Source organism: Ranitomeya variabilis, chromosome 2 (genome assembly GCF_051348905.1).
Source record: "Ranitomeya variabilis isolate aRanVar5 chromosome 2, aRanVar5.hap1, whole genome shotgun sequence".
In the NCBI taxonomy this organism is placed as follows: Eukaryota; Metazoa; Chordata; class Amphibia; order Anura; family Dendrobatidae; genus Ranitomeya; species Ranitomeya variabilis.
This window is the reverse complement of record NC_135233.1, coordinates 356,810,049-356,827,773: the sequence shown is the minus strand read 5'-3', so window position 1 is coordinate 356,827,773 and position 17,725 is coordinate 356,810,049. Positions and strand designations below refer to the sequence as shown.

The 17,725-nt window shown below is 43.3% G+C and overlaps 1 protein-coding gene across 1 annotated transcript in view; it reads left to right on the top strand.

Annotated features, from left to right (window-relative positions):
- The window catches only part of LOC143805885 (cytochrome P450 2C8-like), a 106,547-nt gene that overhangs the window by 76,307 nt on the left and 12,515 nt on the right, over positions 1–17,725 (top strand). The window contains exons 2-6 of the mRNA XM_077285628.1: positions 5,152–5,359; positions 6,103–6,265; positions 6,349–6,498; positions 8,056–8,216; positions 8,854–9,030. Coding sequence (XP_077141743.1) covers positions 5,180–5,359; positions 6,103–6,265; positions 6,349–6,498; positions 8,056–8,216; positions 8,854–9,030 — 831 coding nt within the window. The 5' untranslated portion in view covers positions 5,152–5,179. The remainder of the gene's footprint in view (positions 1–5,151; positions 5,360–6,102; positions 6,266–6,348; positions 6,499–8,055; positions 8,217–8,853; positions 9,031–17,725) is intronic.

Here is a 17,725-nt window from a genome sequence, read left to right as displayed (position 1 = left end):
ACCGTTCTGCCTAGCCCATTGTCTAGGAAACAGTTGGCTGTAAGCGTTCTCCACCCCTCCTCCTCCTCCTCCAGAAGCGAAAGCTCATCCACAGAGCGCAGTCACATGACCACACCATCCGCAGCTGCCAGTGTTGCACACGAGGTGTCCAATTATCGAACAGCTAGTGGTAAGTGTCAGCAGGCTGTCTTACAAATGAAGTGTTTGGGCAACAACAGACACACCGCGGAAGTACTGGCCGAGTACTTGCAGCAAGAAACTCAGTCATGGCTGGGCAGTGTACATCTTGAGGCAGGCAAGGTAGTCAGTGAGAATGGAAGGAATTTTATGGCTGCCATAGCCCTTTCAGAACTGAAACACATACCTTGCCTGGCTCACACCTTGAACCTGGTGGTGCAGTGCTTCCTGAAAAATTATCCAGGGTTACCAGTCCTGCTCCTGAAGGTGCGAAGACTTTGCTCGCACATCCGCCGGTCGCCCGTACACTCCAGCTGTATGCTGAACCATCAGCGATCGCTGAATCTTCCCCAGCACCGCCTAATAATTGAAGTTGCAACAAGGTGGAACTCCACACTGCACATGCTTGAGAGGCTGTGCGAACAGAGGCGTGCTGTAATTTATTTGTGGGAGGATACACATACACGGGCAGGCACTTGGATGTCAGACATGGAGTTGTCTGGTGTGCAGTAGTCGAAGCTACAATACCTCAGTCAAGTCCTTCAGTGTTTTGAGGAATGTACACGACTGGTAAGTGCAGACGACGCCATCATAAGCATGAGCATCCCACTAATGCCTCTGCTGATGCAAAATTTTATGCACATTAAGGAGCAGGCGTCTGCAGCCGAGGAGGAGAGAAGCCTTGATGACAGTCAGCCATTGTCTGCTCAGGGAACTCTCCTGGACGAGGTGGCGGACGAAGAGGAGGAGGATGATGGGGATGAATATTTATGGGAGGAGGATGCTTCTCAGGGGGCAATAGAAACTGGTGGCATTGTAATGTCAGGTATAGGGTTTTTCCGGGACACAAGTGATGTTGATTTGCAAGAAAGTGCTCCTCAACCCAGCACAAGCAGTGAATTGACACCTGGAACATTGGCCCACATGGCTGAGTATGCCTTGCGCATCCTAAAAAGGGACCCCCGCATTATGAAAATGATGACCGATGACGATTACTGGTTGGCCTGCCTCCTGAATCCACAATATAAAGGAAAATTACAAAATATCATGCCACATTAGAACCTTGAGCAAATATTGGCTACCAAACAAGCAACTCTTGTAGACCATTTGGTTCAGGCATTCCCAGCACACAGTGGCAGTGATGGTTCTCACATGAGCCGTAGGGGGCAACATGGCAGAGGTGTTAGAGGTGCACAAATCCTAAGTGGCGTTGGACAGAGGGGTTTTCTGACCAGGTTGTGGAGTGATTTCGCAATGACCGCTGACACGACAGGTACTGCAGCATCGATTCAAGGTGACAGGAGACAGCATTTTTCCAGTATGGTTACGAACTACTTTTCCTCCCTCATCGATGTTCTCCCTCACAGGTCATTCCCCTTTGATTACTGGGCATCTAAAAGAGACACCTGGCCTGAATTGGCAGAATACGCATTACAGGAGCTCGCTTGCCCTGCTGCTAGTGTGCTATCCAAAAGAGTCTTCAGTGCTGCTGGTTCAATACTGACCGAAAAAAGGACACGTCTGGCTACCCGAAATGTCGATGATCTATCCTTCATTAAAATGAACCAATCATGGATTTCAAATTATTTGGCCCCACCTTCCCCTGCTGACACGTAGCTTGCCTGAAAAATGTATTGCTTTTGCCCTCCTCCTACTGAATGCTTCAATTCCTCCATTTGCAGCTGCTGAATGTCCACCATAGGCCATTTTTATACCTCCCTAAATGGGCTGACACCCCCCACAGGGCTGTGGTCACCACCTGGCGCAAGCACCCGTGCGAGTGCCGTTTGCATGGACAGGTGGGTGTGCCCACTTTTGGGTGACGGCACTGGCACAGGGTCCCTCATAGTACAATGAAGTGTCTCTGATGGTGGTGGTGCACAACCAACGTCAGACACGCCATCGTAATATGAGGGGCCCTGTGCCAGTACCGCCGCCCACGAAAGAGTGTTCCCCCCAGCTCGAACAGTGCTCTACCACTTGCAACACTTACCTCTCCCTGCTCCACCACTGTTTAGTCTGTGCTGTTAAATCCTTCAATGGCACTGCAAATACAAATTTGTTGAAATGATAGATGATAGTTAAAATATACAGGGGCCCTGGCCTCCATTTAGACCAGTTAATACTTTGCACCTACTACCACTGTCTGCTACTCAGCAGAGGAGCCAACTCCTGTACCTAGCTATGCCACCTGTTTATTTATGAACAATTTTTTGGCAGATATTTAGCCGACTTAATTATTTGGGCCTACTAACTGTGTCTGCCGCTCCTTACAGTTGTCCTCCGCTGAACAAAGCAATGCCGCCAGTTTAGTCCTGTTACCAATTTTGAACTTCATTTAGCCTACTTACTTATTTAGCCCTACTCACTGTGTCAGCCTCTCCTTACAGTTGTCCTCCGCTGAACAAAGCAATGCCGCCTGATTAGTCCCATTAACAATTTTGAACTGCATTTAGCTTACTTACTTATTTGGGCCTACTCACTGTGTCAGCCTCTCATTACAGTTGTCCTCCGCTGAACAAAGCAATGCCACCAGTTTAGTCCTGTTACCAATTTTGAACTGCATTTAGCCTACTTACTTACTTGGGCCTACTCACTGTGTCAGCCTCTCAATACAGTTGTCCTCCACTGAACAAAGCAATGCCGCCAGTTTAGTCCCGTTACTGTTACTGTAAGAGACTCTAAGAGTCTGCACGACCTGGAATTTTTATTTTTTTTTAATATGTCACTTCACCAGCTCCTGCTGGTACTGCCACAGCTCCCGATGCAGTTACATCTCGACCCGAGCAACGAGCACCCGAGCATTTTAGTGCTCGCCCATCACTAATGGTAAGATTTTGGCAGTCACAATTTTTCACCCTAGCAAGCAAGTTATTCATCCGACATATAATGTCTAGACACTGTCCCAAGTCTTGTTCACAAAAGATGCTCTGGGGTGAGGGGAAGAAATGAGCATACTGTTAGTGAAAATATACAAACAATGATAATAAACAATATTAATATATATATACAATAAAGAAACCCAAATAGTTGACTCAGTTGAATACATTGGAGTAGCAGCAGCAAACATAGTGTGCATGTCACAACATGGTTATAGTAATAAGTTCTCAGACATGGGTCTATATTATTACAGCAATCAAAGAAAATAAGGATCAAGGTAAATAGATAGAACAGCATAGGGACAAAATGAGGCCAAAGCCTGTAGCCTATGAATCCAGAAGGCCTCTCTTTGCTTGAGAATTTGAATGTGATTGCCCACCAGACGAGGTCTAGGGACTTGTTCCAGAACCTGGAAACATAGTTGCAATATTGTGTCTCCAGCTTTAGAAAAGTGTAAGGGAAGAGACAACCAAGTCTTGCCACAGCGAATGTTGGAGTTGTGGATTGCTATACAATCTCTAACATGTGTCATTTCACCAATGTAGAGGGGCCAGCAGGGGTATTTGATAATGTAAACCACGAAGTTGGACTCACATATATAATATCCGTCGATAGGGTTGAATCGTTATATGTCGCATATTTACTTATCTACACGTAATAAAAAAAAAAATTGCTTCAACATCAGAGTGTGTGGTGAATTTGACTGCCTAGATGTCCCAGGGGCTAATAACTTCCTTTCATCTGCATCTTGCCTTCACTACTGTGTGCACACCTATTTCTCTCTATTTATATGATAAGAAGCAACAGGGAAAACACAGTAGTTCAGGATATTTTTGAAATTCGTCTAGAAAGTAGACTACTTTTTTAGAGCTCCTGTGGAGGTCGATCCTCTAAGCCCAAGGTCCAGGTTGGCCATGGACATCAGTCAAACAGACAAGTGAGACACATGGGAAATGGGTAGTTGAATCACTGGAGGCCACAAGCAGAGGGGAGACTGGAAAGCAGGTAGCAGAGGTACTGGAGACCACAGGTAGATAGGACTCAGAAACACTAAATACCTTAATACCAAGACACAGTTTGTGTCTTGGTTGGCTTTATATAGGCCCTTATATGGAGTACACCAAGCCACCTGCAAAGCCCTATGTGGAGCAAAAAATAGGTCCGTGGACTGTGGTGAGGGGAGCAAAGACCAGATCTGGGACAGGTGTGTAACAGCTAAAATGTTGCAATGCAAAATATTAAAGAGCGCCTCCAAACTAACATGTCTTTAACAAAAGTGATTTCTTTATAAGAAACAAGATCTCTCATGTTCCACTATCTCTTTGCTTAAAAGGTTGTCTCAAGTTCTTAAACAGGTGTGCTCAGCTCCACTGTTGGCGGGTTCCTGATTGCCAGGGGTAGCACTCTTCTGATTGTTTGATAGAGCTAGTGGCACTGTCATTCTGTTGGTACAAACTATGTTCTTTTCGATGATGCAAGCAGAGGCTGCCTTCTTTGAAGGTGCTCAGAGACAGTGAAGAACTTTCAGATTCAAGTTCCAAAGCAAAGTGATTGAAAACGCTATGATCCTGCTCTAGGAGTCTGGCAGCAGAGGTGGTCTGTAAACTAAGCAATAAACAGTAAACTGCAAGACTAGAAATCCCGCCATTCTTAAGTACAGATTTTTAACAAGTAAATTGCAAAGTTGCTTGATTTTACAAGCACTTTGCAATTTTCCCCATTCATTATACTGAGACAACTCCTCTAACCATAAGCTTTGAACACCTTATGATTACGACCTGGTAATCCTGCTTAATTCTAATGAATTTTGCAGTAAATTACAAAATATGTTGATCAAAGGACCATATTAATTGTAGGTTTTTGCCTCTGGCTATGTGATCCATTAGGGGTAAGGTTTCTAATCTATGATCTGCTGCTGAAAACAAGTCTTCAACATCTCAGACCGTTGCAGCTTTACAAATATAATTTCTGTTTTTTTCATAAATGGTTTATTGGTGGAGGAATATGGACAATTGTAGGGCAAACTCAATGATGACTTTATGGGACTTCTGATCAATATAAACTATTTCACTTTTTGTACTTTGTGTATTTTAGGGACATTTACTACTGCTGGCCTGCAATAATGGATTTTGGTGGATTTGGATCACTGATACTTACTTTTTGCGTCACATGCCTAATTTTTCTCATCATGTGGTTAGAGAATAGTAAGCGAAAGGGGTTACCCCCTGGACCAACTCCACTGCCTTTTCTTGGAAATATGCTACAAGTGAACATGAAAGAATTGCCCAAGTCATTAATGAAGGTGAGAACAATGCCATTTCTTGTGTATGACCGATGTTTATGGTCATTGTCCTCCTAAAAGATGAACCTATGCCTCAGTCTCAAATCTTTTGCAGCCTCTAACAGGTTTTTCTCCAGGATTGCCCTGTATTTAGCCCCATCCATTTCCCCATCAACTGTGGCCAGCTGCTCTGAAGAAAAGCCTCCCGGCAGCATGATGCTGCCCCCACCATGTTTAATGGTGGGGATGGTGTTTTCAGGGTGATATGCAGTGTTAGTTTTCCACCATACAAAGAGTTTTGAATTAAGGCCAAAAAGATCTACTTTGGCCTCATCTGAGTAATGCACCTTCTAATATATGCTAACTGCATCTCCTATATGGCATGGGGAAGAAGATGCTCTGATCAGATGAGACCAAAGTAGTGATGTCCAAACTACACTCTCTTCACATTAATCCAAACTAGTTGATTTTATTGGGTAATGCCATAAGCACTGATTCCCCGCATAGTGATAAGTGCAAAAAAAGAGTTCAAGAAACAGAAGTGTAGCTTTGGAGAAACTGTCCTTTACTTGTACATCATCTTAAAGACTAAATGTTTAAAAATGTTTTTTTATAAACTGTTCTCAAATATCCAAAGCTTATTCCATAGGTATGAGCTATTGAGATATATGTACAAGAAAAAACAAAGCCTCCAGTGTGAAAATTTACAAACTCTATACATAGAAAGACTTTAATATACATATTGTCTTCTTTCTTTGCTATAGCTTGCCAAAATTTATGGAGATGTATTCACTGTTTATTTGGGTCCCAGGAGAGTGATCATACTTCACGGATGTGATGCAGTTAAGGAGGCGTTAATAGACAATGCTCACATCTTCAGCCAAAGAGGGAGAGTTCCTGCTGTTGAAATTGTGTTTAAAAGTTTTGGTAAGTATTATATCTTAGACATCCATTCTTTGATTGCAGGCTATAGATGTTCCTCTCACATATTCAATCTCCTCTTTCAATAGGAATTATCTTAAGCAATGGAGAACGCTGGAAGCAGCTCCGTCGCTTTTCCCTCTCCACCCTGAGAAATTTTGGAATGGGGAAAAGAAGTCTTGAGGAACGGATTCAAGAAGAAGCCCAGTACCTAAAAGATGAGTTTAGCAAAATGAAAGGTTAGTAAGAAGAAACCTAACAAGAGACACTTCCTCTGGAAGAAATGCATGATTTTGAGAATGATATTGAAAAGAGATGAGCAAATCAATTTGAGGCAAATCAAATTTTCAAATTTCTGAATTCGCAAAAAAAATCATATTTGCTACAACCTGAAATTGTTTTAAAATTTGATTCACTCAAATCAAGCAAAATAGTTGCCTTCTGATTTATATTTTGTTTAAATCTCTTCATGGTCCAGAATAAGTTCAAAAATTGAAATGTAATGCTTCTTTTACTCTTTAGCTATCCTCATGCAGCAGCTCCCCACAGAGGTCTTCACTGGATCACTTCCGCCTTTCACCTCCGGTCTTCTAATTTGTTTTTAGTCTTCTTTACTCTTCAAAACCTATGGTGCTCATCAGTTCTTTTGAGAAACATTATGACCTCACTTGAAACTTAGAGATGAGCGGATCGATCCATGGAGGACCAAGTTTGAGTAGAATATCCAGAAATTTGTGGTTTCATATGAATTTGAACATTTTGAGATTCTATTTGCGGGTCACAAAAAAAAGTTGTCCAACACTATATCCCACACTGCGGAAGCATCAGAGAGCAGTCAATATCTTTATGTGGGGCTGCACAGGCCTCCCGATGATGCCCTGCAGCTATCTAACAGACTATCATACCTTGTACTGTAGTGGTCAGTACCTAGTTCTTCACAGATTAGTGGATCCCAGTGGAGCATAATTTGTAAGGCAGAATTGTTATCCATCCCCAGTGACACTGAGTAAGTATCTCTCCTGTAGAGTGCAAGCAGTTATGATTAGTGGGGTCCTCTCTCTTTTTCTCTGGTAACTGTAAGCTCCTATGGTCAACGGAGACATCTGTCTCTCTCTTGTAGAATATAAGCTCTTAAGATCAGTGTGGTCCTCTCACTTCTGTAGGGTATAAGCTCTTATGATCAGCAGGATCTTCTCTCTCCTCTAGAGTGTAAACTCCTATGGTCAGCAGGCCCCTCTCTTTCTCCTGTATAGTGTAAGTTCTTATGATAGGTGGGACACTCTCTCTTCTGTAGCATGTAAGCTCTTTATTAATCAGAAATCAAAATTTTTATGAAAAATTCAGTAAAGTCAGCAAATTTGATTTCCAAAATATCTGTTCATCTCTATTGAAGTCTAGTCAGCACCAGGGGATCGAAAGAGTAAATACTTGTAAAGATGGAGCCAGAGGGATAAGTCAATGTGAGGTATTAGAGCTCCATCAGACAAACTGAACTTTTACACCAGGAGTCGACACAGACAGAAAAGGGCCCATGGGGAAGAACAGTTCATGGGCTCTTTGCAGTCCAAATAGCTCATCACAATGCCCAATTTGGAGTACCCTTACCTCTATATACTGTACAGGTTGCACCAATGGTATGTCTGTTTCTGGTCTTAGACTATCTTAGACTATAAAGAGAGAAGAAATAGGAAATAAATAGATAGTAGAAAATAAGTAGTCAACTGGCACATAATTTTAACTTTATGATAAAAAGCGGATGCACATGTCTTTATATGTTTATTATAACCTTATCGCAGGCCAACCTTGTGATCCAACGTACTTTTTGACCCTGGCGGTTTCCAACGTGATATGTTCCATTGTTTATGGTGAACGTTTTCAATATGAAGACAAGACATTTCTTAGACTTCTTGCCTTAATAAAAGATACTTTCTCTACAATAAACTCCAGAACAGGACAGGTAAACCACTTTCTTCTGCATTTTCTCATTTACAACTTTCATATGCAAGGAATATTTAAGGGATCTGAGATTTTTACGGGAGTTTTTGGCATTTTCAGTCTTTGATCATATCTTGGTCACACATTATGGCAAAGAGTACAAATAACCACTAATAGACTGAACAACCGAAAGCCAATCATGGATTCAAATACAAAAAGCCACAACAGTAACATTTAAAACCAAAATAATGAAAAAAAAGTAGTAATTAAATTAAAATGTACTAAAACCAGCTTGAAATACTTAAACATTGACCAGTTATTACCTAAACAGCAATGTAGTGGGCTGTGTTAAAAGATTTTTTTGATGTTGGTAGATATACTAGCTAGTTGGTAGATATGCTAGTTGGTAGATATGTGTTCCTATGATGTCTTAGAGGGTGAAGCACAGCCCTCATTGCTACCAAATTTGTGATCCAAATGTGTGTTCCAAATTTCGTCCACAACTTTGATACCAATGTTGTAATTACAAGAGGAGATTTTTGCAAACAAAAAATCTTTGGGACTATAGCAACCTAAAAAAATGCAAAATAGGTGGTGATGGTATAATCTGGTTGTCTTCAGCAAGTTTTCAGAGTACTGATTTTTCTCTTTTTTTACAGCTACTTAACTCCTTCCCCCAACTTCTTAATAAATTTCCAGGACCACATCAGAGACTATACCAAAATATAAAAGCTCTGAAAGCATTCGCACAGGATAAAGTGAACGATCATCAGGAGACATTGGATCCAAACTGTGCCAGGGATTTTATAGATTGCTTCCTTATCAAGATGAAGGAGGTAAGGAAATTATCATGGGAATAGATAATGTTACTGGAGTATCTTGAAAATCTTGAGATGTAAAATAAATAATAGTAATAATGATATGTAAAACAGATTTTGTGAGACAGCCTTAAACATCCTGCAGACTGTGCAGAAGTGATAATTTCAGCAGAAAGAAGCACTGAGCCCTTACAAGATGGTATATGGACTGTTGTGAATTCCGTTCTTGGGCTCCATCCTGTGGCTATGAATGGTATTTTTGGGAGTTCTGCTCTTGGGCTCCCTCTGGTGGTTTCGAGTGGAACTTAGCAGCTGCCTTCACTAATCGGTTCCCTGGCCTTGTTATTTAACTGGGCTCTAGTCTGTAGTCGATGCCAGCTGTCAATGTTTTCCTGTTGGATTCAGTCCTCTCCTGGAAGTACTCTGTTGGCCAGTCCATTTCAGCTTAAGATAAGTTCTGCTAGTTCTTGGGTGTATCTAGGTTGCTTACCATCAGTACTGTACAGTCTAAATTTCTCTTGTCTATTACCCTGATTTGCTCATTGTCGTCCTTTTCTGTAATGGCATTTGTGGATTGTGGCGCTGCCCTGAACTTAATGGACCTAGAATTTGCCAAGCGCTGTGGTTTTTCCTTGGAGCCCTTGCAGAGCCCTATTCCCTTGAGGGGGATTGATGCTACGCCATTGGCCAAGAATAAACCTCAGTACTGGACACAGTTAACCATGAACATGGCTCCAGCACATCAGGAAAATATTCGCTTTTTGGTGTTGCATAATTTGCATGATGTGGTTGTGCTGGGGTTTCCATGGTTACAGGTACATAATCCAGTGCTGGATTGGAAATCTATGTCTGTGACTAGTTGGGGTTGTCAGGGGATACATAGTGACATTCCTCTGATGTCAATTTCCTCGTCCCCTTCTTCTGAAGTTCCTGAGTTTTTGTCGGATTTCCAGGGTATATTTGAGGAGCCCAAATCCAGTCCCCTGCCTCCTCATAGGGACTGTGATTGCGCTATTAATTTGATTCCTGGCTGTAAGTTCCCTAAGGGCCGACTTTTCAATCTGTCTGTGCCAGAGCATGCCACTATGCAGAGTTATGTAAAGGAGTCCTTGGAGAAGGGGCATATTCGCCCGTCTTCGTCACTGTTGGGAGCGGGGTTCTTTTTTGTTGCCAAGAAGGATGGCTCCTTGAGGCCCTGTATAGATTATCGCCTTCTCAATAAGATCACTGTCAAATTCCAGTACCCTTTGCCTTTGCTCTCTGATTTGTTTGCTTGGATTAAAGGGGCTAGCTGGTTTACCAAGATTGACCTTCGAGGGGCGTATAATCTTGTCCGCATCAAACAGGGTGATGAATGGAAAACAGCATTTAATACGCCCGAAGGCCGTTGAATATCTTGTGATGCCTTTCGGGCTCTCTAATGCTCCATCTGTGTTTCAGTCCTTTATGCATGATATTTTCCGGGAGTATCTGGATAAATTCATGATTGTATATTTGGATGATATTTTGTTTTTTTCCGATGATTGGGAGTCTCATGTGAAGCAGGTCAGGATGGTGTTTCAGATTCTTCGTGCTAATGCACTGTTTGTGAAGGGGTCTAAGTGCCTTTTTGGAGTTCAGAAGGTTTCTTTTCTGGGGTTCATTTTTTCTCCCTCGGCTATTGAAATGGACCCTGTTAAGGTCCAGGCTATTTATGATTGGACTCAACCCACATCTGTGAAAAGCCTCCAGAAATTTTTGGGCTTTGCTAATTTTTATCGCCGCTTTATTGCTAATTTCTCTACTGTGGTTAAACCTCTGACCGATTTGACCAAGAAAGGTGCTGATGTGGTGAATTGGTCCTCTACGGCTGTGGAGGCCTTTCAGGAGCTTAAGCGTCGTTTTACTTCTGCCCCTGTGTCGCGTCAGCCAGATGTTTCTCTCCCTTTTCAGGTTGAGGTTGATGCTTCGGAGATTGGGGCAGGAGCTGTTCTGTCTCAGAGAAATTCTGATGGCTCTGTGTTGAAACCGTGTGCTTTCTTCTCCAGAAAGTTTTCGCCTGCTGAGCGTAATTATGATGTCGGCAATCGGGAGTTGTTGGCTATGAAGTGGGCATTTGAGGAGTGGCAACATTGGCTTGAGGGAGCTAAGCATCGTGTTGTGGTCTTGACCGATCATAAGAATCTGATTTACCTAGAGTCTGCCAAGCGGTTGAATCCAAGACAGGCTCGGTGGTCTTTGTTTTTCTCCCGTTTTGATTTTGTGGTCTCGTATCTTCCGGGATCTAAGAATGTGAAGGCTGATGCCCTGTCTAGGAGTTTTTTGCCTGATTCTCCGGGAGTCCCTGAGCCGGCTGGTATTCTCAAGGAGGGGGTGATTCTTTCTGCTATCTCCCCTGATTTGCGGCGGGTGCTTCAGGAGTTTCAGGCTGATAGACCCGACCGCTGTCCTGTAGGGACATTGTTTGTTCCTGATAGATGGACTAGTAAGGTGATTTCTGAGATTCATTGTTCTGTATTGGCTGGTCATCCTGGGATCTTTGGCACCAGAGATTTGGTTGCCAGGTCCTTTTGGTGGCCTTCTTTGTCACGGGATGTGCGTTCCTTCGTGCAGCCCTGTGGGACCTGTGCCCGGGCTAAGCCCTGCTGTTCTCGTGCTAGTGGGTTGCTTTTGCCTTTGCCTATCCCTGAGAGGCCCTGGACGCATATTTCTATGGATTTTATTTCTGATCTTCCTGTTTCTCAGAAGATGTCTGTCATCTGGGTGGTTTGTGACCGATTTTCTAAAATGGTCCACTTGGTACCTTTGCCTAAGTTGCCTTCCTCCTCTGATTTGGTTCCTTTATTTTTTCAGCATGTGGTTCGTTTGTATGGTATTCCGGAGAATATTGTGTCTGACAGAGGTACCCAGTTTGTCTCTAGGTTTTGGCGGTTCTTTTTGTGTTAGAATGGGCATTAATTTGTCTTTTTCTTCGGCATTTCACCCTCAGACAAATGGACAGACGGAGCGAACCAATCAGACCTTGGAAACCTATTTGAGATGCTTTGTGTCTGCTGATCAGGATGATTGGGTTACCTTTTTGCCGTTGGCCGAGTTTGCCCTTAATAATCGGGCTAGTTCGGCTACCTTGGTTTCGCCCTTTTTTTGTAACTTCGGTTTTCATCCTCGTTTTTCTTCAGGGCAGGTTGAGCCTTCGGACTGTCCTGGGGTAGATTCTGTGGTGGACAGGTTGCAGCGGATTTGGACTCATATGGTGGACAATTTAACATTGTCTCAGGAAAAGGCTCAACGTTTTGCTAACCGCCGTCGGTGTGTTGGTCCCCGGCTTCGGGTTGGGGATTTGGTCTGGTTGTCTTCTTGTCATGTTCCTATGAAGGTCTCTTCCCCTAAGTTCAAGCCTCATTTTATTGGTCCTTATAGGATTTCGGAAATTATCAATCTGGTGTCTTTTCGTTTGGCCCTTCCAGCTTCTTTTTCCATTCATAATGTGTTCCATAGATCTTTGTTGCGGAGGTATGTGGTGCCCGTGGTCCCCTCCGTTGACCCTCCTGCTCTGGTGTTGGTTGAGGGGGAGTTGGAATATGTGGTGGAGAAGATTTTGGATTCTCGTCTTTCGAGGTGGAAACTTCAGTATCTGGTCAAGTGGAAGGGTTATGGCCAGGAGGATAATTCTTGGGTTTTTGCCTCCGATGTCCATGCTGCCGATTTGGTACGTGCTTTTCATTTGGCTCGTCCCGATCGGCCTGGGGGCTCTGGTGAGGGTTCGGTGACCCCTCCTCAAGGGGGGGGTACTGTTGTGAATTCCGTTCTTGGGCTCCATCCTGTGGCTATGAATGGTATTTTTGGGAGTTCTGCTCTTGGGCTCCCTATGGTGGTTTCGGGTGGAACTTAGCAGCTGCCTTCACTAATCGGTTCCCTGGCCTTGTTATTTAACTGGGCTCTAGTCTGTAGTCGATGCCAGCTGTCAATGTTTTCCTGTTGGATTCAGTCCTCTCCTGGAAGTACTCTGTTGGCCAGTCCATTTCAGCTTAAGATAAGTTCTACTAGTTCTTGGGTGTATCCCTGCTTTTGACCTTCTGTTTAGGTTTAAGTTATGTCTCTTTTGTCCAGCTTGTCATTATGAAATATTCAGGCTAGTTGGAAGCTCTGGGGTGCAGTTTTGCCCCTCCACACCATGAGTCGGTGTGGAGGTTATTTTTGTAAACTGTGCATGGATTTTAGTTTTTATACTGACTGCACAGTATCCTTTTCTATCTCTGTCTATTTAGATAGTGTTGGCCTCCTTTGCTGAAATCTATTTTCATTTCTGAGTTTGTCATTTCCCTCTCCACTCACCGTTATTATTTGTGGGGGGCTATCTTTCCTTTTGGGGGTTTCTCTGAGGCGAGATACTTTTCCGTTTCCATCTTCAGGGGTAGTTAGTTCTTAGGCTGTGTCGAGGCGTCTAGGCAGAGATAGGAATGTCCCACGGCTATTTCTAGTGTTGGTGTTAGGAGTAGGGATTGCGGTCAGTAAAGTTACCACCTCCTCAGAGCTTGTACATTTTACCCACCAGGTCATTTCTGTGCTGCTCCGTAATCACCAGGTCATAACAATGGACCCATAGATTTTCCATTGAGCCCATACACCACAGTGCACATACTCATGCAGAATCCACACCAAACTGTACGACATGTAAAGGGTATGTAACGTGGTGCGGGATGGTAGCCGTGGGCAAGGTACTTGTCCTCGATGCCCCTGGCATGCTACATGAAAGTGGGGGTGCTCTCTGTGTGTGTTCATCCTGTTAGCTTGGTCATCCATCTCTCCAGACTGCATGGTGTCACTAGATAGAGCAGGCCAAGACCAGATATTATGGAATGAATTGAGGAAGGCCAATTTCCAACATTAATGTTTTTTTTTACTGAACATGACCTTGATAAGAACTACAGTACAGACCAAAAGTTTGGACACACCTTCTAATTTAAAGATTTTTCTGTATTTTCATAATTATGAAAATTGTAAATTCACACTGAAGGCATCAAAACTATGAATTAACACATGTGGAATTGTATACTTAATTTCAGTTGTTTCACACTTTTTCTTATGTCTTATATTCTAGGTTCTTCAAAGTAGCTACATTTTGCTTTGAAGACTGCTTTGCACACTCTTGACATACTCTTGATGAGCTTCAAGAGGTAGTCACCGGGAATGGTCTTCCAACAATCTTGAAGGAGTTCCCAGAGATGCTTAGCACTTGTTGGCCCTTTTGCCTTCACTCTGCGGTCCAGCTCACCCCAAACCATCTCGATTGGGTTCCGGTCTGGTGACTGTGGAGGCCAGGTCATCTGGCGTAGCACCCTATCACTCTCCTTCTTGGTCAAATAGCCCTTACACAGCCTGGAGGTGTGTTTGGGGTCATTGTCCTGTTGAAAAAGAATTGATGGACCAACTAAACGCAAACCGGATGGAAAAGCATGCCGCTGCAAGATGCTGTGGTAGCCATGCTGGTTCAGTATGCCTTCAATTTTGAATAAATCCCCAACAGTGTCACCAGCAAAGCACCCCCACACCATCACACCTCCTCCTCCATGCTTCAGGGTGAGAACCAGGCATGTAGAGTCCATCCATTCACCTTTTCTGCGTCGCACAAAGACACGGTGGTTGGAACCAAAGATCTCAAATTTGAACTCATCAGACCAAAGCACAGATTTCCACTGGTCTAATGTCCATTCTTTTTGTTCTTTAGCCCAAACAAGTCTCTTCTGCTTGTTGCCTGTCCTTAGCAGTGGTTTCCTAGCAGCTATTTTACCATGAAGGCCTGCTGCACAAAGTCTCCTCTTAACAGTTGTTGTGGAGATTTGTCTTCTGCTAGAAGTCTGTGTGGCATTGACCTGGTCTCTAATCTGAGCTGCTATTAACCTGCGATTTCTGAGGCTGGTGGACTTGGATAAACTTATCCTCAGAAGCAGAGGTGACGCTTGGTCTTCCTTTCCTGGGGCGGTCCTCATGTGAGCCAGTTTCTTTGTAGCACTTTATGGTTTTTGCAACTGCACTTGGGGACAATTTCAAAGTTTTCCCAATTTTTCAGACTGGCCTTCATTTCTTAAAGTAATGATAGCCACTCATTTTTCTTTACTTAGCTGTTTTTTTCTTGCCATAATACAAATTCTAACAGTCTATTCAGTAGGACTATCAGCTGTGTATCCACCAGACTTCTGCTCAACACAACTGATGGTCCCAACCCCATTTAAAGGCAAGAAATCCCACTTATTAAACCTGACTGGGCACACCTGTGAAGTGAAAACCATTTCCGGTGACTACTTGTTGAAGCTCATCAAAAGAATGGCAAGAGTGTGAAAAGCAGTCATCAAAGCAAAAGGTTGGCTACTTTGAAGTACCTAGAATATATGACATATTTTCAGTTGTTTCACACTTTTTTGTTAAGTATATAATTCCACATGTGTTAATTCATAATTTTGATGCCTTCAATGTGAATTTACAATTTTTATAGTCATGAAAATACAGAAAAATCTTTAAATGGTATCTCTTGCATGGATCAGGCATGGACACTTCTCAGTTATATTTAATAACATTTCAGTTCTATTGCACTTCGTGCGCTTACATCTCATAATAATCCAGCAAACAATTATGGTAGACTTTGTCTTCCCATGAGGTGGTTGCACGTGTCAAAGTGTAATGTTACGGCCGCTTCCTGCTACTTTCAGTTCCCAACTGACTAATGAAGACCCCTGTGCTTGAAGTACGTCAATACGACTCCTCACTAAAACTTTGAACATCATCTGTTCTCCGTAGGAGACTTTAAGTCCCAATATGGTGACTAGGGTTGAGCGACTTTTCCTTTTTTGAGGTCGAGTCGGGTTTCACGAAACCCGACTTTCTCAAAAGTCGAGTCGAGTGAAATCGGCCGATCTTCTTGAAAAGTCGGGGTCGGGGATCGGCTGAAACCCGAAACCCAATGCAAGGTAATGGAAAATCTATATATTTTTATATTTACTTCAGCGCAATATATGTGAAAAGCCGGTAATTCAATTGCCGGCTTTTCATTTCTCTAGCCTAAACCCGACATGATATGAGACATGGTTTACATACAGTAAACCATGTCATATCCCCCTTTTTTTGCATATTCCACACTACTAATGTTAGTAGTGTGTATGTGCAAAATTTCAGCGCTGTAGCTATTAAATTTAAGGGTTAAATCACGGAAAAAATTGGCGTGGGCTCCCGCACAATTTTCTCCGCCAGAGTGGTAAAGCCAGTGACTGAGGGCAGATATTAATAGCCTAGAGAGGGTCCATGGTTATTGGCCCCCCCTGGCTACAAACATCTGCCCCAGCCACCCCAGAAAAGGCACATCTGGAAGATGCGCCAATTCTGGCACTTGGCCTCTCTCTTCCCACTCCCGTGTAGCGGTGGGATATGGGGTAATGAAGGGTTAATGCCACCTTGCTATTGTAAGGTGACATTAAGCCAGATTAATAATGGAGAGGCGTCAATTATGACATCTATCCATTATTAATCCAATTGTATGAAAGGGTTAAAAAAAACACACACACATTATTAAAAAGTATTTTTAATGAAATAAACACACCGGTTGTTTTAATATTTTATTGCTCTCTCAATCCACCTGAAGACCCTCGCTTTGCAAAATAATAAACCAACAATTTACATACCTTCTGATGAACTGTCATGTCCCACGAAGTAAATCCATCTGAAGGGGTTAAAATATTTTACAGGCAGGAGCTCTGCTATAATGCAGCTGTGCTCGTGCCTGTAAACCCCGGGGAATGAAGGAAATATAGGTCAATGACCTATAGTTACCTTCAGTCGTGGTGATGCGCTCCCTGCTGGATGTCCTGAGGAACTGCAGCATGGGAACTTTTTCCCACGCTCGACGTCATATGAAGACATCCAGCAGAGGATATATATATGTGTCTCCATGACATATATATATATATATATATATATATATATATATATATATATATATATATATATATATATATATATATATATATATATATATAAAAAATTAAACCCGACTTTGGAGCGAAGATCGCCGACGGCCGACCCGATCCCATAGTGAGATCGGGTCGGGTTTCATGAAACCCGACTTTCCCAAAAGTCGGCGACTTTTGAAATTGGCCGATCTGTTTCGCTCAACCCTAATGGTGACTATTGCTTCCTTTCAATACTCACAATTAAGTTCCCTTTCACTGTAGTTCACTAAAGTTCTGCTGATACAATTGTGAAAGTGTTTAATCCCCTTTTAGGCTACTTTCACACTAGCGTTTTTTGCAATCCGTCGCAATGCGTCGTTTGGCCGAAAAAACGCATCCTGCAAAAGTGCTTGCAGGATGCGTTTTTTCCCCATAGACTAACATTAAGCAACGTATTGTGACGTATTGACACACGTCGCAACCGTCGTGCGACGGTTGCGCCGTGTTGTGACGGACCGTTGGCACAAAAAAACGCTACATGTAACGTTTTTTTGCCGCCGATGGTCCGCTTTTTCCGACCGCGCATGCGCGGCCGGAACTCCGCCCCACCTCCCCGCACTTCCCCGCTTCTCACAATGGGGCGGCGGATGCACTGGAAAAATGCATCCGCTGCCCCCGTTGTGCGGCGCAGAGAACGCTAGCGTCGGGAACCTCAGCCCGATGCACTGCGACGGGCCGAGCCCGACGCTAGTGTGAAAGTAGCCTTAGTCGATAGGACATATTATCTGGTGTCC